This window comes from Bos taurus, chromosome 6 (assembly GCF_002263795.3).
Source record: "Bos taurus isolate L1 Dominette 01449 registration number 42190680 breed Hereford chromosome 6, ARS-UCD2.0, whole genome shotgun sequence".
Taxonomy (NCBI): domain Eukaryota; kingdom Metazoa; phylum Chordata; class Mammalia; order Artiodactyla; family Bovidae; genus Bos; species Bos taurus.
In genome coordinates, this window is record NC_037333.1 from 99,411,284 (window position 1) to 99,433,242 (window position 21,959).

At 42.5% G+C, this 21,959-nt stretch overlaps 1 protein-coding gene across 1 annotated transcript in view; it reads left to right on the forward strand.

Moving 5' to 3' along the window:
• The first annotated feature begins 453 nt into the window (after positions 1 to 453).
• Positions 454 to 21,959, forward strand: part of CDS1 (CDP-diacylglycerol synthase 1) — a 79,957-nt gene continuing 58,451 nt past the window's right edge. The window contains exons 1-2 of the mRNA XM_003586222.5: positions 454 to 1,040; positions 16,891 to 17,018. Of these exons, the coding sequence (XP_003586270.3) occupies positions 921 to 1,040; positions 16,891 to 17,018 (248 nt within the window). The 5' untranslated portion in view covers positions 454 to 920. The remainder of the gene's footprint in view (positions 1,041 to 16,890; positions 17,019 to 21,959) is intronic.

The window sequence follows — 21,959 nt, forward strand, 5'->3', positions numbered from 1 at the left end:
ATGCCTCCAAGTCGTCCGGTTCATCCTGCCCCACAGGTTTCTGCTTCTGGACCTCCCGAACCTCTGAGGTTTGAACGCCGAGGTGTGTCTAGCTGCGGAGAGCCCGGAGAAAGGGTAGGGGCCGAGCGCGGTCAATACTGACCTGGCGGCCCTCGAGGAGTTCTTCCGGCCCTCCCAGTGGCTCCGGGGCGAGTCCACAAGTTCTCAGCCCTCACTTTCAAGCGAGCAGCTCGACCCTCCTCCACCTCCCTGCTCCTCCCGCGCGCTCCAGCCGGCACCTTGCCTCCAAGCCACACCACCTGCGCGCTCGCAGGAGGCCGGGGCGGAGCCTCGGGTCGGGACCCATGACGTCACCCCGGCGAGGGAGGCGGGGCTGTGGGAACCGCAGTGCAGCGCAGAGGGGCGGGGCGGGGTGGGGCCTGCGGCGCGTGACCTGGCTGCAGGAGGCAGGAACCCGGAGAAAGGTGTAGGGGGCCTGGAGCGGCTGACTCGAGTCCGGGGGGCGGGGCGGGGAGTGGCAGGGCCCGGGCGGCGGGCACCCCGGCGGAGCGCTAAAGCAGGTCAGGCTTGCTCCTGCCCTCCCGGTCCTTTCTCCTTCTCCCACCTGGGCCTCCGCGTGGGGACGCGCACCTGGCAACCAGCGGCCGCCCTCCGCCGCGGCCCCGCCTTCTCCGCTCGGGCCGGGCTCCCCGAGCCGGCCCCCGGCGCCGCGCTCGCTGGAGGCGGCCACGAGCGCTCGCTCGTTGATGCCGTTTTGGGGGTGACCCGGCGCGGCGGCGGCGGCAGCGGCGCCTCCAGGTGGGGTGCGGGGTGGGGAGGCGTGTGAGTGGCCGCAGCTCGGCCAGACTTCGAGACCTCGCGCGCAAGCTCGGATTTTGGGGGCGCTGGAGGAGACCGGCCCGGCTGCGCGGGAGCCGGAGATGTGGGAACTCAGGCACCGGGGAGGCGGCGGCCCCGGCCCCGGGGGAGAGGCGGCGTCGCCACCCCGCGAGGGAGAGGCGGCCGGCGGCGACCACGAAACCGAGAGCACCAGTGACAAAGTAAGTGGAGCCCGAGAGGCGCAGCCCCCGCGTCCCGGGCTGCGTCCCGATGGGGCCGGGACACCTGGGAGGGAGGGAGCGAGGGTGGGGCCCCGCGGAATGTCAGGTGAAGCTCCTGGCCGCGCCGCGCTCCGGCCCGGCTAAATTCAGTGGGAGCCGGACTCCAGCGACGGTGCGCTTCTCGGGGTGACCGCGGCCGCTCCCGGGATGGCTGCAGGATTCAACTTGACTCCAGTTTACTTTCTGCAATTCCAGTCCCTCCTCCCCGGGGTCTGGGGCCGACGCTAGAACCGGGATGGTCCCTCCCACCCTGAGAGTTCGCAGCGTCTCTAGTAGCCGCGCCTCACACCTCTTCTCGGGAGAGTTAGGAGTAAACTTAAGACACGCACCTTCCCTTCTAACCTGTCATCGGACCCTGACGCTTGGCTTCTCGCGCTCCCCCATCAGGACTTTTGTTTCCTCTGTCTTTTCTCAGAATCATAGATATCAGAGGTTTGAGAGTCTCCTACACTTGACCACATTGTGACCCTCCAGCTTCTTTTGAGTCCGCGGCAGAGAATGCACTTCTACCAGTGGATTTCATCTGACCTGATTGAATTCATAAGGACTTTTAAAATTTCCATCTCTACAGATTGCCTTTACTTCACCTTGAAGAATAAATAGATATAATGCTAGTATGGTTTTTAAAAAGTTGGAGAGAGACAGACTTCAGCTTATTTGGTAATACAGTGGTGCAAGTAGAAATTTGGGCAGGGGGGGAATCCAGTTTTACAATTTTTTTTATCCTTGACCGTTTAGGAAATTGGGCCGGGCAATAAGATTGTTTCATAAAATCTTCTATTAAATTCCATTTTATCTTAGAAACTCAAAGCACGGAAGCTAGTTCCGGAAGCATTCTTTTTTGAATGCAGGTACTGCAGTTTGTATTACAGAAGTGAAGTAGATTGCTCAAGGTCAGGTCAGTGGCCTCTTGGAACTAGAAACTCTTCCCGATTCCCTTTTTTCTTGTTTGTACAGTTGCTGAGAAGGGTTTCCCTGGTGGCTCAGATGGTAAAGAATCTGCCTGCAATGCAGGGGACCCAGGTTCAATCCCTGAGTTGGGAAGATCCCCTGGAGAAGGGAATGGCCACCCACTCCAGTATTCTTGCCTGGAGAATTCCATGGATAGAGGCTACATGCGTCCATAGGGTGGCAAAGAGTTGGACACAACTGAGACTCACAGTTCCAATTTGGGGAGGGTTCCACCAGAAATTTGATGCTGATGAACTTGAGGTAACCAAGGTTATAAAACTTAGGTGGGAACACATCTCACAACAGTGATTTTAAGAAAGAAACTTTAAAATCAATGGGAAGACAGAGCCTTTTTTTCCCCTTTACCCTTGAGAGGCAGGTGGAATAAAGTGATCTATGATAGAACTTGTGTGTCAAGGGATTACACAAAGTGTAACAGTTTCTGGCTACTGAAGGTTGATGTTACAAAGCTGAAAACAGTGGGCTGAGAATAGTTTTTGTGAAAACTGCCTTGGAAACTAGACCAAAAATAGAATTAATGAGGTTGGGGTTTGTTTTGCTTTAGCACTGGTATAGTTTAGAACCAAGGAAATACCAGCTTCCCCAGGATCACTTCCTTAACTGGGAGAAAATAACAAGCTTTTAAAAAGAAAAAACATGTTCAAGGAAGCCACCCATAAAATAACTTTTGAAGTAATTAGTTTCTTAATACCCTAATACTACATTTAACATGAAAACTACTCTGGTTTGATTGGAGCCATTAGAACTGTTGTCCCTAGCTATCTGTGAGTGGGTTAACACTGCATATTTATTTATAAGTGCTGCACTGTTACGTTTTATTGTCAACCTTAATTTATCCGTAAATTTACAAACTTGTGAATATGTATGATCACAATGCACACAAAATATGTTCTATGTTTCTCTTAGTTTTCATTAATACATCAGATCAGATCAGATCAGATCAGTCGCTCAGTTGTGTCCGACTCTTTGCGACCCCGTGAATCGAAGCACGCCAGGCCTCTCTGTGCATCACCAACTCCTGGAGTTCACTGAGACTCATGTCCATTGAGTCAGTGATGCCATCCAGCCATCTCATCCTCTGTCATCCCCTTCTCTTCTTGTCCCCAATCCCTCCCAGCATCAGAGTCTTTTCCAATGAGTCAATTCTTCGCATGAGGTAGCCAAAGTATTGGAGTTTCAGCTTTAGCATCATTCCTTCCAAAGAAATCCCAGGGCTGATCTCCTTCAGAATGGACTGGTTGGATCTCCTTGCAGTCCAAGGGACTCTCAAGAGTCTTCTCCAGCAGCACAATTCAAAAGCATCAATTCTTTGGCGCTCAGCCTTCTTCACAGTCCAACTTTCACATCCATACATGACCACTGGAAAAACCATAGCCTTGACTAGATGGACCTTTGTTGGCAAAGTAATGTCTCTGCTTTTGAATATGCTGTCTAGGTTGGTCATAACTTTCCTTCCAAGGAGTAAGCGTCTTTTAATTTCATGGCTGCAGTCACCATCTGCAGTGATTTTGGAGCCCAGAAAAATAAAGTCTGACACTGTTTCTCTGTTTCCCCATCTATTTCCCATGAAGCGATGGGACCAGATGCCATGATCTTCGTTTTCTGAATGTTGAGCTTTAAGCCAACTTTTTCACTCTGCACTTTCACTTTCATCAAGAGGCTTTTGAGTTCCTCTTCACTTTCTGCCATAAGGGTGGTGTCATCTGCATATCTGAGGTTATTGATATTTCTCCCGGCAATCTTGATTCCAGCTTGTGTTTCTTCCAGTCCAGCATTTCTCAGGGTGACAATATACAGCCTTGACATACTCCTTTTCCTATTTGGAACCAGTCTGTTGTTCCATGTCCAGTTCTAACTGCTGCTTCCTGACCTGCATACAAATTTCTCAAGAGGCAGATCAGGTGATCTGGTATTCCCATCTCTTTCAGAATTTTCCACAGTTTATTGTGATCCACACAGTCAAAGGCTTTGGCATAGTCAATAAAGCAGAAATAGATGTTTTTCTGGAACTCTCTTGCTTTTTCCATGATCCAGTGGATGTTGGCAATTTGATCTCTGGTTCCTCTGCCTTTTCTAAAACCAGCTTGCGCATCAGGAAGTTCATGGTTCATGTATTGCTGAAGCCTGGCTTGGAGAATTTTGAGCATTACTTTACTAGCGTGTGAGATGAGTGCAATTGTGCAGTAGTTTGAGCATTCTTTGGCATTGCCTTTCTTTGGGATTGGAATGAAAACTGACCTTTTCCAGTCCTGTGGCCACTGCTGAGTTTTCCAAATTTGCTGGCATATTGAGTGCAGCACTTTCACAGCATCATCTTTCAGGATTTGGAATAGCTCAACTGGAATTCCATCACCTCCACTAGCTTTGTTCGTAGTGATGCTTTCTAAGGCCCACTTGACTTCACATTCCAGGATGTCTGGCTCTAGGTCATTAATACATACTTAGCTGGATTCTCTTTTCTAAGACTAGATGGTGCCATGTGTAACCAGTTCTGTTAAGATTTCTAAATCATCAAGGATGAGCATTTTTCAAACCACGTCCAAAATATTGCATTCTTTTAGAGCTTATCTCAAGGAACTTTTGACTTGGCAAGCTCTGAGTCATTGAACTCTGTCCTCTCTTCCTCCTTTCTTATCAGGGTGTATATTTGAATGCACCTGAATTTCCAGGTTAAGGGCCATTATAAAATCAGCCTGCACATCAGAGGCTGGTTAATATTTGGTTCATTTAAACTCTTCTAATATCCTCCAATTATAATACTTAAAAATGAGGAAACTGAAAAAATTAAAGTTAATAAGCAAAGATCACCTCGCCTCCCTTGCTCTGAATTCAAAGAGAAATACATCTTCGAGGGTTTTATGTATGGGACATTGTGTAATTAAACAGACATATTTTCAACTCTGGTTTTACCAAAGACTTGAATTGTGTGTATGTGTTTATGTGTGCACACACAAAAGGATATTTCTGGTTTCAGCTCTTTACCAGAGAATAACGGAGGTATGACATTAGATCTTGTGAAATTAAAGGCATTTCTTTGAGAAATGGGAAAATAAAAGAACATTTAACATGATAAAACCAACAACAACAAAAAATAAACTCTTCTAAGTGCCTTCTCTAGTCAAGTTACAGTAAAGGTGAAAACACTTAATGAAATTAATGAAAGAAGTACACGAAGTGTGTTGTATTCTGCTACTATTGTACACTCCCATGCCACTTTGTAGTCTTTTTACAGTGGTGCTATTAACATGACCTTCTCTTCCTTCAGGACCTGGAGACTTATTCGGAAAGAAAGCTCTGTGCTCCAGGGCATTAGCAAGTGAAAATGTTCCCTGTTGCTAAATGCTGGAATAATACTTAAGAGATAACAAGACCACTCCCTCAAGGAACTTCCCCAGGAGACACACATAATTAGACTTAATAGATGTCAGAACAAGGCTTCTTTACTTCGCTCTTAGCAGAGAGAGCATAGCTGGACAGTATATGGAGACAACAGGAAAGGCTTGAAAGAGATGAGGGTTGAGTTTGGAATTAAAAGATGCCTGGAGACTTGCTAGGTAGACAGGTGTTAGGGAAAGGCATTCTAGGCAAAGGGTGTGTGGAACTGTTTCTTGAATCAGCATTCTAGGCACAGTGAACTGAGCTTAGTTTGATAGTCCTGGAGTATAAACTATAGTTTGCAAGGAGGGGTTAGGAGTTTAAGGGTCTTGTGAGGGAGGTAAGCTTTCTTCTGTGGACTCCTGGAAGCCACTGAGAAGTTTTTGCAGAGGCATTAGCCTGTCATTCTAGCAGCAGTCTGGAGAAAGTGTTGGAAGGGGGAGAGAACTGCCACAGAGAAACCAAATAGGCGTGTATTGCAAATGCTGTATGTATGAAATAATGAGGTCACGTCCTAAGTCTAGGAAGAGTGGAGGAGTAGGGGTTGAGAGACAGGAAGCATATTTTAGATGATGGTGATGGGACCCTAGACAAGGGTAAGACTAATAAAAGAGCCCGCTGGAGACACATTTTGGTCCACAACTTAAGAGACTTAAGAAAAAAGCAAAAATGATTGGGCAGTTTTGCAGGCTTTTTGCAGGTGATGTGGGAGATGGGTGAGTTGAGTGGGGCAGGTATGGCATTCTCTAAAGTAGGGGAGTGGCTCCAGGTGGTGGTGGGAATGGAACTGAATGGTCAAATCTAGAGGACTGATGACAAAGCTCCAATAATTTAGCCACCTGATGTCATGAGCTGATTCATTGGAAAAGACCCTGATGCTGTTGGAGGAGATGGGGACAACAGAGAATAAGATGGTTGGGTGGTATCACTGACTCAATGGACATGGGTTTGAGCAAGCTCCAGGAGATAGTGAAGGACAGGGAAGCCTGGCGTCCATGGAGGTTGCAAAGAGTTGGACAGGACTTAGTGACTGAACAACAGAGACTTTTGATTAGGATGGGGCATGTTTACAGTAGGGGTGGAGATGTAAGGAAGACGCCAAGATAGAGAGATCCTGAGAGCTAAAGGAGGAGGTTTTGCTTAGAAGATATTGTCATTCGTATTTAGAAATGAGGAAGAGGTGGAGAACATGGGATTTAGCCAAAGACCTTCATAGAAGCTGAGGATTAGGCCGAGGAATGTGAGACGTAAAAATTGGTAGTAATTGTAGAAAGTGCCAGTGAAAGGAGCACAGAATAGTAGCTAGAAAGGACTGGAGGATTGAGTAAAAATTTCTTTTTTCAAACAAGGAAAGACAAGTATTTATATAAAGAAGTCAAGTGGGAGTGAAGATGCTGATGAGGGTGGGCCGTCCCTAGGAGAAAGAAAGCAGACATAGTGTGGAGAATACAGATAATTGGGGTATTCGGGGAAAGGAAAGAAGGAATCGAGGTTAGATACAGAAACATTTTGAAAAACAGAAGGGGGAAATCAGTGTTTGATGCTTTAAATTTTCCCAATAAAGTACGGTCTGAGAACTGCGGAGCTTCAAGAGATCTTAGAAAAAATTTAGTTCATACATATGTGTATATATGTGCATGTGTGTGTGTTTTTAAATAATAAACTTGCCATAGACTGTGTTTGTTATTATTACCCAAAGTGACCTCAAACAGGTGCAGAGCTGGAACTAGAACTCCGCTCTGACTGGGACACTGTTGGAATGTTATTTTAGAGAGTGTAATGTCAGATGATAAAGAGGCCACCTGCGGAATCATCAAACTCAGTGAAGATTCAGTTGAATTAAAATGACACACATTGGTTTTGTACTGCATTATCATAGTTCCTAACTCAGTAGTGGTAGTAGCAATACTTTGGCCACTTGATGTGAAGAGCTGGCTCATTGGAAAAGACCCTGATGCTGGGAAAGATAGCAGCAGAGGATGAGATGGTTAGATAGCGTCACCAGCTCAGTGGACATGAATTTGAGCAAATTCCAGGAGATAGTGAAGGGCAGGAGAACCTGGTGTGCTGCAACGTGTGGGGTCACAAAGAGTCGGACACGATTCTGTGTTGTTGAACAACAGCAAAGCAGCAGTAGTCATGATCGCTGATGCTTTTAGAGTGATTTAGAGAAAACAGTAATTTTGCATCGTAACTTTATTTGCTCCCTAACTGTATGGGTTAGGAATATTTCCCATTTAATAGCTGAGAATAAGAAAGGGCTTCTGTGGTGGTTCAGTTGGTAAAGAATCTGCCTGCAGTGCAGGAGACCCCCATTCGATCCCTGGGGAGGGAAGATTCCCTGGAGAAGGAAATGGAAACCCACTCCAGTATTCTTGCCTGAAAAATCCTATGGAGAGAGGAGCATGGCAGGCTACAGTCCATGGGGTTGTAAAGAGCTGGACATTACTGGAGAGACTTAGCACTGGAAACAGTGAAGAGACTGAGAGAAAATGCTGAAATCAGGAATACAAACTACTGTTCTTTCAAGTAAGAGCTGTTTGTTGTTTAGTCACTAAGTCGGTTCCAAGTCTTTGCAACCCTATGAACTGTAGCCCACCAGGCTCCTCTGTGCATGGGATTTCCCAGGCAAGAATACTGGAGTGGGTAGCCATTCTCTTCTCTGGGGGATCTTCCCAGCCCAGGGACTGAACCCGCATCTCCTGCACAGGCAGGTGATTCTTTACTACTGAACCACCAGGGAAGCCCCAAAACTGTTTATTAAAACCCTTCATTAAAACCCCCATAAAATTCAAGATTTTTAAAAGGCTTCCATCCTTTTAGGCACAGAACTCTATGTCACTTGAGGCTTTCCATATGCTTGTTTGCAGTTTTAATGCTAGGTACAGGAATCCTCTGTAGAATGAAATGGCAACCTACTCCAGTATTCTTGCCTGGAGAAGCCACGGACAGTCCATAGAGTTGCAAAGAGTTGGACACAACTGAAATGACTTAGCAGCAGCAGCAGGTACAGGAATCAGTGTGAACCTCAAGGGACCTGTAGTGGAGTGGAGAAGCTGACACAGGTCATCTGACTCACTTTTTAGGGGACTAGATGTAAGAGGAGTGGGAATTGTGATTGATTTAATGCATTATCCTTTGTTGCATTCTAAACTGCTACTTACTTTCATTAGTTTAGAGACTTCTTTGAAGCCATCATCTTGAATGGTTTTCTTCCTGCCTTTTCAGTCCCCAGCGTTGAGAAGCAGTTCACTTCTCTTTCCCTGACCATGGGCTCCTGTGTACTCTTCAGGAGTCCCCGTGACCTATGTGACATACACTAAAGTGACTGTACTTATTACACTGTGCAGTCTGACATATGCATACGCCTATGAATTTATCACTGCAATAAAGATAGTGCACAAACACGTCACCACTAAAAGTTTGCTCCTGCCCTTTTGTATTCCCCTTTTACCTTTTGATAATCACTGATTGGGCTTCCCTGGTGGCTCAGTGGTAAGGATCCACCTCCCAGTCCAGGAGAGGTAGGAGACATGGGTTCGATCCCTGGGTCAGAAGATCCCCTGGAGGAGGAAATGGCAACCCATTCTAGTAATCTTGCTGGGGCAGTCCCATGGACACAGGAGCCTGGCAGGCTGCAGTCCATAGGGTCACAAAGAGTCAGACACAACTGAGCACAGTAATTACTGATCTGCTTTCTGCCACTATAGATGAACGTGTATTTTCCAGAATTTTATGTAAATAGAATTCAATACATACATGTATGCATATACCCACATATATGTGTACGTACACATATCATACGTACATTTTGTCTGGCTTCTTTTTACTCAGCATAATTTTTTTGACATCCACCCGTATTGTCGCATACATCAGTAGTTCGTTTCTGTTGCCGAGTAGTTTTCCATTGTATGGATGTAGCCCAGTTTGTCCTTTGCAACATTTGAGTTGTTTCCAGTTGGAGCTATTACAAAGAAAGCTGCCATGAACACTGTGTACAGTCTTTGTGTGAACGTATGCTTTCATTTCTTTGGGCAGATACCTGGGATTGAAATGACTGGGTCATAGGATGGACATGTATTTAACTTTTTAAGAAACTGCCAAACTCTTTTCCAGAATTGTACACATTCCCACCAGCAGTATATGGGAGGCCCAGTTTCAATACATCTTCTCTGAGACTTGGTATGTTCAATTTTTATTTTTTAGCTATGTTAGAAGTGGTGTCATAGTCTCATATTGCGGTTTTGATTTGCCTTTCCCTAATAACTTCCCTGATAGCTCAGTTGGTAAAGAATCCACCTGCAATGCAGGAGACCCTGGTTCAATTCCTGCGTTGGGAAGATCCACTGGAGAGGGGATAGGCTACTCACACCAGTATTCTTGGGCTTCCCTTGTGGCTCAGCTGGTAAGAATCTGCCTGTGATACGAGAGACCTGGTTTCGATCCCTGGGTTGGGAAGATCTCCTGGAGAAGGGAAAGGCTACCCCCTCCAGATTCTGGCCTGGAGAATTCCATGGACTATATAGTCCATAGGTCACAAAGAGTCAGACGTAACTGAGGGACTTTCATTTAACTCCCTGATAACTAAGATGTTGAGCGTTTCTTCATGTGCCAATTCACCATCAGTGTATTATTGCCTTCAGTGACATGTCTGGGCAAATAAAGCTTTGCCTGTGTATTTTGACTACATCAATTGTTTTCTTATTGAATGTTGGGAATTCTTGATATATTCTGAATGCAAGACCCTTATTTGACATGTGATTTGCAAATATCAGGTCTTCCCAGGTGGTGCTAGTGGTAAAGAATCTGCCTGCCAATGCAATGCAGGAGACACAGGAGACACGGGTTCGATCCCTGGGTTAGGAAGATCCTCTGGAGTAGGAAATGGAAACCCACTCCAGTATTCTTGCCTGGAAAATTCCATGGACAGAGGAGCCTTTTGGGCTACAGTCCATGGGGTTGCAAAGAGTTGGACATGACTGAGCACACATACTCTCCTGCAAATATCTTTTCCCAGTCTATAGCTGTTTTCTCTTTCTCTTAACAGTGTCTTTTGAAAAGCAGAACATTTTAATTTTGAAGTGGTTTTATTTATCAGTTTTTCTTTTATGAATCCTACTTTTTTGTTGTCATATTTAAGTCTTTGCCTAACCTCAGGTCCCAAAGAGTTTGTTGAATTGTATAGCTTTATGTAAATGTCTGATCTATTTTGAATTAATTTTTGTAAGTAGTGTGAAGTATGGATCAAAGTTTTACCTTCCTTCCTTCCTTTTATATAATTATCTAATTATTCCAGCATTGTACATTGAATTACCTTTCAACTTTGTTGAAGTCAATTGGCCATATAAGTGTGGATTAATTTCTAGACCCTTTCTTCTATTCCATTGATCAGTTTTTGTGCCAATATCACAGTTACAGTTTGAAAAGTTTATAATAACTTTTGAAAACAGTATAAGTCTTTCAGTTTTGTTTTTATCTGCAGGTGGTTCTGGCTCTTCTTAAGGTCCTTTTGCATTTTCATATAAATTTTAGAGTCTGTTTATTTCCACACAAAATAAAAGCCAATTGAGATGACTGGGATTACACTGGATCTGCAGATCAGTTTATGGAAAAATTGTCATTTAAATTTTCTTTCTGCCTCCTGGCTACATTGCTTCGAGCTGAGTAAACTTGGAGCACTCTACTCAATCTTTGTAAGCCTAAATTTTTTCACTTACAAGAAGGATGTGATTATTTACTTACCTATAAGGTAATGTGAAGTATAAATAAATCAACATTTGTAAGTACTTGTGAAGTTCGTTTCACTGTAGGAAGGAGATTTTCAGGGTAATAAAGAAACTTTATTTCAACTTCCATTCATCATTTACCAGAAATACTTTCATTGTCTTTTTATATTTGCAAAAGAATAGCCCATAGCCCTTCATAGTCAGAAGCCCTCATTTCACGAATGCTAAAAGGTGGTCCCAAGGAGGGTGAAATGGCCAAAATTATTCACCTAGCAAGAATGGTTGAGAACTATTTTAATCTTAAATGTTAGCATAAGTTTACAGACTCAGTTCATTCAACACATATTTACATAGTCAGTGCCAGCCGCTGTGCAGGGTCCTCTGCCAACCTCTACGGAGTCAAAAGTGAAGCCAGTAATATTTCCTCTTCTCACAAAGCTTATGAACTACTGCAGAGGTTTGGGGCACATCACTTTTATTACCAAGTGGACTCTGAGGCAGTTTGTTGGAAAGTGCAATACTTTTATTTTTTAAGGAAACCAGAGGCTGAGTTTCTTTAGGGTCAAGTGTTTTGCCTTTTGTCCTTGCTAGTTAAGAGTAGGGGTGGAATTAGGACAGTCAGCCCTCGTATCTGTGGGTTGTGAGGCCGTGGATTCAACCAACTGTGGATCAAGATATTTGAAAAAGAACAAAAAAAAAATCCCAGAAAGTCCCAACAAGGAAAACTTGAATTTGTGGCATACTCACAACTGTGTTTGGGCTTCCCTGCTGTCTCAGTTGGTAAAGAATCTGCCTGCAATGTAGGAGACCCAGGTTCAATCCCTGAGAGGGGAAGATCCCCTGGAGAAGGAAATGGCAACCCACTCCGGTGTTCTTGCCGGGGAAGTCCCGTGGACAGAGGAGCCTGGTGGGCTACAGTCCATGGGGTCACAAAGAGTCGGACACGACTGAGCAGCCAAACCACAACTGTTGGCAAGATGCTTCCCGATGGCTCAGTGGATAAAGAAGCCGCCTGCCAATACAGGAGATGTGGGTTCGATCCCTAGGTTGGGAAGATCCCCTGGAGAAGGAAATGGCGATCTACTCCAGTGTTCTTGCCTGGAAAATCCCATGGACAGAGGAGCCTGGCAGGCTACAGTCCAATGGGTTGCAAAGAGTCGGATACAACTAACTAAGCACACACACAATTGTTTACATTGTACTTAAAACTGTTTACATTGTATTAGGTTTTATAATCTAGAGATGATGTAAAGTGTATGAAACGATGTATATAGATTGTATACAAATACTGTACCTTCTCTGATTTTTGTATCTTAGAAGGTCCTGAAACTAATCCCCACCCTCCAGCCCCCATCCCTACCAGGTACTGAGTGACGAGTGTACTTGAAACTCCCAATTCCTAGTGTGGTACTCTTTCTGCAACCTGGTGATATGCCTTATGGAGCCATTAGTCACCATCTCCATGACCACTCACACCATGCTTCCAACACTCTGGGTTATTGACAGAGAAAAAAAGAGTAGCAGAGCAAAGAAATAAGTCTTGCCTTGACTTCCCAGGCAAGAACACTGGAGTGAGTTGCCATTCCCTTCTCCAGGGGTCTTCCCCTCTCAGGGATCAAACCTGGGTCTCCTACATTGCAGGCAAATTCTTTACCAACTGAGATACCAGGGAAGCCCAAACACAGTTGTGAGTATGCCACAAATTCAAGTTTTCCTTGTTGGGACTTTCTGGGATTTTTTTTTTTTTTTTCAAATATCTTGATCCACATTGTTCCACATTGTTTCAGATGTTGAAAACCTGCTGGCACATCAGGCTAACAGCAGGTTCCTGAAGTTTGCAGAAGATGTCCTGCCTGGTGGTTTACTAGTCAACAGCTATTTGTTTAATCTGCTCTGAGGCCAACTGACTCTCAGGGTTACAGTGGGAACACGGCATTTGCTTTGTCATTTTTGGTATAATGTCACATTTAATTTTGTAATTATTTGATAAAAGATTTATAGTTAGTAATCAAAAGCTTATTATTCCTTTATGATTATTGATAATGCTACCCAAGGCATTTTATTTGGTACCCATTTTATTTGGTAAGCCACTTAATGAGGAATTCGATTTGATAGTATGAATAATAATAATAGCTTACTATTTCACTGACTGACCCGAGTCCTTGGCATTAAATATTTCCAGTTTTGGGGTTTTTTTTTTTAATGTTTCCAGTTTTTATGGGTAAAGAAACAGTTGGAAAGGGTGATGAAATTTGCCACAGCTTTGGTGCTAATGAGGGCTGAGTTTGGTTGGAGATTTCCTAAACATTTAGAATCTCCCTATATACTTTCATTCTTAGGATCAACTTCTGGCCCAACATTCTGCTCAGTGTTCCTCCTGCTTGTATTAACCCGCTGTGAATATCCTCTTCCTTCTCACCCATTTCAGCCGCTTTTCCCCCTGTTTCCCCCTTTGTAAACCACTCTCCCAAAGCATTTATGTGTGTAGCACTCTTTAATGAAGATTGCTACCAGTGGTCATGTATGGATGTGAGAGAGCTATAAAGAAAGCTGAGCGCCAAAGAATTGATGCTTTTGAACTGTGGTGTTGAGAGTCCCTTGGACTGCAAGGAGATCCAACCAGTCCATCCTAAAGGAGATCAGTCCTGGGTGTTCATTGGAAGGACTGATGTTGAAGCTGAAACTCCAATACTTTGGCCACCTCATACGAAGAGTTGACTCATTGGAAAAGACTCTGATGCTGGGAGGGGTTGGGGGCAAGAGGAGAAGGGGACGACAGAGGATGAGATGGTTGAATGGCATCACTGACTCAATGGACATGGGTTTGGGTAAACTCCGGGAGTTGGTGATGGACAGGGAGGCCTGGTGTGCTGTGGTTCATGGGGTCGCAAAGAGTCGGACGTGACTGAGTGACTGAACTGAACTGAACTGAACTGATTTCACTAGGCATAATACCCTCCAGGTCATCCATGTTGTTGCAGATGGCAAAATTTATTCTTCTTTATGTCTGAGTAGCATTCCAGTGTGTGTGTGTGTGTATGCACCACATCTTTTTTATAATTTTATTTATTTATTTTAGGCTGTGTGGGTCTTTGTTGCTGCATGGGCTTTTCACTAGTTGTGGTGTACAGACTCCTCACTATGGTGACTTTTCTTGTTGCAGAGCATGGGCTCTAGGCACACAAACTTCAGTAGTTGCAGTTCCTGGGTTCTAGAGCCCAGGTTCAATGGCTGTGGTGCACAGGCTTAGCTGGTCCACGGCATGTGGGATCCTCCCATATCAGGGATCAAACCCATGTCTTCTGCATGGGCAGGTGGACTTTTCACCACTGAGCCAACAGGAAAGCCCCGAAACCACATCTTCTTTGTCCACTCATCTGTTGATGGAGTTCTATTTTTAGTTCTTTCAGGAACCTCCATACTGGTTCACAGTGCTTATACAAATTTGCATTCCCACCAACAGTGTACAGTGTTCCCTTTTCTCCATATCATTGCCAACATTTGTTATTTGTGGTCTTTTTGGTGATAGTCATTCTGACAGATGTGACATGATATATTATTGTGGTTTTGATTTTCATTTCTACGATAATTAGTAATCTTGAGCACCTTTTCATGTGCCTATTGGCCATTTTTATGTCTTCTTTGGAAAAATGTGTATATAGGTCTTCTACCCATTTTTGGATTGAGTTGTTGGTTTTTTTTTGATATCGAGTTGTATGAGCTGTTTATATATTTTGGATATTAATTCCTTATTAGTCATAACATTTGCAAATATTTTCTCTCATTCAGTAGGTTGTCTTTTTGTTTTGTTGATGGTTTTCATTGCTGTGCAAAAGCTTTTAAGTCTCCTTAGATCTCATTTGTTTATTTTTGCTTTTATTTCCTTGTTTTAGGAGACTGAGGTAGGCTTGCTTCACTATAACCTTTCCTCTTAAAACTGCTTTTTCTATAGTATGGATCTTGACTGTACCACCCCACTGCCCCTCCTTTCCATCTCCTTGTGGGTTTTTTTCCTTGTATCTTTAGTTGTAGAAGATCTTTTCTGGTAGATTCTATCACGCTTTCTTATCAGTAGCTGTTCTGATAATGTAAACTTGGTATGCCCATGAGAGGAGGTGGGCTCCAGGATTTTGTACTCCACCATTGTGGCCAGGATTCTCTCTTGAGGATCTAATAAAATGATGGAAGCTTGAGTGTTTAGAATAATTATACGTATATTGTCGTTCAGTTGCTAAGTTGCATCCCACTCTTTGCAACCACATGGACTGCAGCATGCCAGGCTTCCCTGTCCTTCATCATCTCCTGGAGTTTGTGCCAACTCATGTTCATTGAGTTGGTGATGCCATCCAACCATCTCATCTTCTGTCATCCCCTTCTCCTCCCACCTTCAATCTTTCCCAGCATCAGGGTCTTTTCAGTATTGAAGCTTCAGCTTTAGCATCAGTCCTTCCAATGAATATTCAGGGTTGATTTCCTCTAAAGGAATCCCAAGATTGACTGATTTGATCTCTTTTTATATGAATATATCTTTATTTATATATATGTGTGTGTGTGTGTGTATCTGTATATCTACATATTTATATCTGTCTATCTATTGATACCTAGCAGGGCCCTCTAGGACTCCTGGGCACAGAGCCTTTGTGTGTGCCCCATTCATCTGATTACAGGAAATAGCCTTCATTCAGCCTCCCTGATCTTCACTGAGTTCCAACAGCCAGATTTAAGCAGTTGTTAATTAGGAAAGGGAGGGGATGCAAGACAAGGGAGGAAGAGTCAAGAGAAACAATAGTGCGGCCTTGGGGCAAGGTCCTGGTTCCCAGTAAGGGATACATCTTTGAGCTGTTGTGCAGATACTGAAACCCCCACCAGGTGGGAGAAGTTAATGATTAATGAGGGTCAGTGCCCGCAAGCACACAGACCCCAGACCAATTGGAACCTGAAGGCTGATGAGGCTGACCCTGCTTACCACCAGCCAGTCGCAAGAGTGTCCACAAGTTGATCACGCCCCATAACTATAAAACTTATCAGTACTCTCTCCAAGTTGGGACACACGATTTTGAGGGCATTAGCCTGCTGTGGCTGCCTTTGCCCGGCAAAGCAATAAAGCTATTCTTTTTTAACTTCACCCAGAAGTCTCAGAGATTTAATTCAGTGTTGGGGTACAGAGGTCAGATTCAGTTTCACTATCTATGTATCTATGTAAAATGCCATGCCAGTGTGAGATATTACTCCTGTTGGAGATGCTTTGATTGTAATCAAATAAAAAAGAGACTATGTACCATTGTACATGGACAGAAGAGCCTGGTAGGCTACAGTCCACGGGCTTGCAGAGAGTGGGACACGACTGAGCGACTTCACTCACTCACTCATGTACCATTGATCAGAATCTACATTAACACAAACACTCTATTTTCTGTTAAGCAGAGAAACAATGAATATTTGATTCTGTGGTACATTTCTGATTTAGATAATACAGAAATTTCTTTTTGTGTTTTTTGTTGAAATTAATCCTTTATGTTGATAGACTTTAGCAGGAACTTTACTAACTAGGATGTCCAACAGTGCTTGCATATTCAAAATAAGTTAATAGTTTTTTTTTTTTTTTTAAGTTATGGAAATGAGAGTTGGTACTCTGAGCAATAAATAGATGTATTGGCAAGCATGCACTTTTTTCCCTTTTATTTTGCAAAGTGATTTTCTTTTTTCTTTAATTTTAGGAAACAGATATTGATGACAGATATGGAGACTTGGATTCCAGAACAGATTCTGATATTCCAGAAATTCCACCATCCCTAGATAGAACCCCCGAGATCCTCAAGAAAGCTCTGTCTGGTTTGTCTTCAAGGTACGATTGGTTGAAGGTCAATCTGAGGGGTGAACAAGATAAGCTGTGAGGTTATCCTGGACCATTTCTTACACTGGTCTAAGAAATTTCACTTTTTGTGAGTTTTAGAGTTATGAGAGAAGACTTTTACATTTTTCACCATACATGAGCACAGTGTTGGAGGCTTGATATACATCCTTTCATTAATCTTTAAAGTCTTAAGTTTCAGAAAACCAAGTCTGAGAGGTTAGCTGGTGAATGTTATAAAGCTAATAAGTTGTGGACCTGGCATTTCTGCCCCTGTCTGCCGGGTTTCTGAAGCCAGTGACCCATTTATCACATCAAGTTGCCTTTTCTGATTCTGGGACATCAAATAAAGAAAATTCTGTATCCTCTGTCCTGTGTTTTCAAATGCCAGAAATAGGTAATTTTTTTCCTTCTAATGGAATTTAAAATCATTGTCCAGACTTCACAACACTTTACCATTTTGTATTTCTGTTATACCTTTAAATGTCTAATAACCTAATTTTATATTGCCCTCCATTGTAATATGAGTTATAAAATTTATAAGGGCAAAATAAGTGTAATCTGTTACGCAGATGAACATATAAAATCTTAAATATTGGTACAGAACACTCTTTCTTCAATTTCTTAATACTGTGACACAGAATAAGAGGTCTGTTTTCCACCATGCCCCAAGAGAGACACAAATTATGTTTTAACTGCTGGAAGAATGTTATGAAGCAATTCTTGCCATAACTGTGTGTGATGCACTCTGATTTCTCTTATTTTTGATAACTGTTCTAGGTTCTTGGACCAAAAAATGCTGAATTACTAAATTGATTTTTACTACCCATGGGTCATAACTTGAAGTTTGAAAAACACTGATTAAATGGCAACCCACTCCAGTGTTCTTGCCTGGAGAATCCCAGGGACGGAGGAGCCTGGTGGGCTGCTGTCTCTGGGGTCGCACAGAGTCGGACACGACTGAAGTGACTTAGCAGCAGCAGCAGTCATATCTAGTAAATAAAATATGAGCTTTTCTGATTTTTAATTTCCTAGAGGATAGCCATATTAGAATAAACCGGTTCAAGACAAAGTTTTCATGTTTTTTAGCCAACATAAAAAAATGTTGCTCTCCCTTATTAAAAGTATGATTATTATTTTAATATTTCTTGTTCCCAGTTGTTTTCATGACCTAGTTCACAGACGTACCTTTGCTTTAAAATCTCACCTGGTCTATTTTGGATCTGGACTTTTTTCTGTGTTGATGTTATATAAGAATAATGCTGGATTCCTGTGTGTCATGCATAACAAGATTTTCCTTACTATTTTTTTTTCCTGGCATAAAGCAACAATAGCAGGTAATAGTAGCTGGTATTTATTGACCATGTATATGTGCTGGGTACTTCTCAAGCACTTTACTTGTGTTGACTAATTTATTATCACATCAACCCTATAACACAGGTATGGTTATATTATACCTGTTGTATAAATGGAGAAACTGAAGCACAGATATCTGTCATATCCAGGGTCATGTAGCAAATGACCTGGCTAAGTGATAGAGCCACATTCTGAAGCAGAGCATTGCACTCTATTTATGAAAGATTTCACTTAAAAAAAAATGAACAGCAGATAATAAATAACTACTTTGAATCTTCTCAAGAAACTTCTCTGTAAAAATTAAATGAATGTTTTAAAATCTATGTTTTACACATTTTAGCCTCTCTTTATTTAATATCCCAAATAGTCTGCCTTGCAAAGATTTAGAAGTTGTAGATGCAAAGGAGTAAACTACTAATTGCGTAAGAAATAAACCTGGATTGCAGAAAAAAACCCTGTAACCCTCCAACTGAGACATTACTGATGAAAATACTGTTTATCTTTGAAACTTTTTTTTGCAGTGTGTGCCTGTGTGTGCCTGTGTGTGTAATGGAAAAGCAGCATTGTACTCCTTTCTGCCTTGTTATTTTCATTTTCATTCCCTGGTATTAGGAACAACATCCTTAAATATACGTAAATACTTGGATGGCTGCATGATATATTCCTTGTACAGCTATGGTTCAATTTACTTAACTAAACAGATGTTGCTAGACAGTTAGCCAATTTCTAAATTTTCACAATTAAAACCAACTCTGCTTTAAATGTATATTTGGTAGCTAACTTTTATTTAGCATCCATAATTATTTTCTTCAGATAAATTTTAAAAATTTTATTTATTTATTTTTAATTGAAGGATAATTGCCTTATAGAAATTTTGTTGTTTTCCGACAAATACCAACACGAATCAGCCATAGGCATACACATGTTGCCTCCCTCCTGAACCTCTCCCCCATCCGACCCCTCTAGGTTGTTACAGAGCCCCTGTTTGAGTTCCCTGAGCCATACAGCAAATTCCCATTGGCTATCTATTTATGGTAATGTAAGTTTCCATGTTACGCTCTCCATACGTACCCTCTCCTTCTCCCCCCCGACCCCATGTCCATTAGTCTGTTCTCTATGTCTATTTCTCCATTGCTGTCCTGCAAATAAATTCATAGGTACCATCTTTCTAGATTCCATATATCTCTGTTAGTATACAATATTTATCTTTCTCTTTCTGACTGACTTCACTCTGTATAATAGGCTCTCGGTTCATCTGCCTTATTAGAACTGACTCAGAGGTGTTCCTTTTTATGGCTGAGTAATATTTCATTGTGTATATGCACCACAGATTCATCCGTTTATCTGTCGAAGGACATCTAGGTTGCTTCCATGTTCTGGCTATTGTAAATACTGCTGCAATGAATATTGGGGTACATGTGTCTTTTTCAGTTTTGGTTTCTTCAGGATATATAACTAGCAGTGGGATTGCTGGGTCATATGGTGATTTTTAAAATTTTTTAAATTTATTTGTTTTTTAATATTATTATTATTATTATTTTACTTTACAATATTGTATTGGTTTTGCCATACATCAACATGCATCCACCACGGGTGTACACGTGTTCCTCATCCTGAACCCCCCTCCCACCTCCCTCCCCATACCATCCCTCTGGGTCATCCCAGTGCACCAGCCCCAAGCTTCCTGTTTCCTGCATCGAAACTGGACTGGCGATTCATTTCCATACCATCTTCCATAGTGACTGTATCAATTTATATTCCCACCAACAGAAGGTTCCCTTTTCTCCATACCCTTTCCGGCATTTATTATTTGTAAACTTTTTTATGATGGCCATTCTGACTGGTGTGAGTTGGTTGGTATCTCACTGTAGTTTTGATTTGCATTTCGCTAGATCTAGATGTTGAGCATCTTTTCATGTTAGACATCTGTATGTCCTCTTTAGAGAAAAGTCTGTTTAGGTCTTTTTCCCACTTTTTGATTGGGTTGTTTGTTTTTTGGTATTGAGTTATATGAGCTGCTTGGATAGTTTGGGGATTAATCCTTTGTCAGTTGTTTCATTTGCTATCATTTTCTCCCATTCTGAGGGTTGTCTTTTCACTGTGTTTATAGTTTCCTTTGCTGTGTAGAAGCTTTTAAGTGTAATTAGGCCTCACTTGTTTACTTTTGTTTTTATTTCCATTACTCTAGGAGGTGGGTCACAGAGGATCTTGCTTTGATTTATGCCATCGAGTGTTCTGCCTGTGTTTTCCTCTGAGAGTTTTATAGTTTCTGGTCTTCCATTTAGGTCTTTAATCCATTTTGTTTATCTTTGTGTGTGGCATTAGAAGGTGTTCCAGTTTCATTCTTTTGCATATAACTGTCCAGTTTTCCCAGCACCATTTATTGAAGAGGCTGTCTTTGCCCCATTGTATATTCTTGCTTCCTTTGTAAAAATCAGGTACCCATAGGTGCACAGGTTTATCTCTGGGCTCTCTATCTTGTTCCATTGGTCTATATTTCTGTTGTTGTGCCAGTACCATACTGTCTTGATGACTGTGGCTTTGTAGTATAGTCTGAAGTCAGGAAGGTTAATTCCTCCAGATCCATTCTTGTTTCTCAAGACTGTTTTGGCTATTTGGGGTCTTTTGTGTTTCCATATGAATTGTGAAAATTTTTTTCTATTTCTGTGAAAAATGCAGTTGGTAATTTGATAGGGATCACACTGAATCTGTAGTTTGCATTTGGTAGAATAGTCACTTTCACAATATTGCTTCCTCCTAACCAGGAACATGGAATGTTTCTCCATCTGTTTATGTCATCTTTGATTTCTTTCATCAGTGTCTTATAATTTTATACATACAGTTCTTTTGTCTCCTTAGGTAGGTTTGTTCCTAGATATTTTATTCTTTTTGTTGCAAAAGTGAATGGGATTGAGTCCTTAATTTTTCTTTCTGATTTTTCATTGTTATTATATAGGAATGCAAGTACTTTCTGTGTATTGATTCTGTATCCTGTTCAGTTCAGTTCAGTCACTCAGTCGTGTCTGACTCTTTGCGACCCCATGAGCTGCAGCACGCCAGGCCTCCCTGTCCAACACCAACTCCCAGAGCCCACCCAAACTCATGTCCATTGAGTCGATGATGCCATCTAACCATCTCATCCTCTGTCATCCCCTTCTCCTCCTGCCCTCAATCTTTCCCAGCATCAGACTCTTTTCAAATGAGTCAGCTCTTTGCATCAGGTGGCCAAAGTATTGGAGTTTCAGCTTCAACATCAGACCTTCCAATGAACACCCAGGACTGATCTCCTTTAGGATGGACTGGTTGGATCTCCTTGCAGTCCAAGGGACTCTCAAGAGCCTTCTCCAACACCACAGTTCAAAAGCATCAATTCTTCGGTGCTCAGCCTTCTTCACAGTCCAACTCTCACATCCATACATGACCACTGGAAAAACCATAGCTTTGACTAGACAGACCTTTGTCAGCAAAGTATGTCTCTGCTTTTTAACATGCTGTCTAGGTTGGGTGTTTTTTTTGCTTGGCTCCATCCCTTCATTCTTTCTTAAGTTGTATTTCCACTAATCTCCAGTTTCATATTGG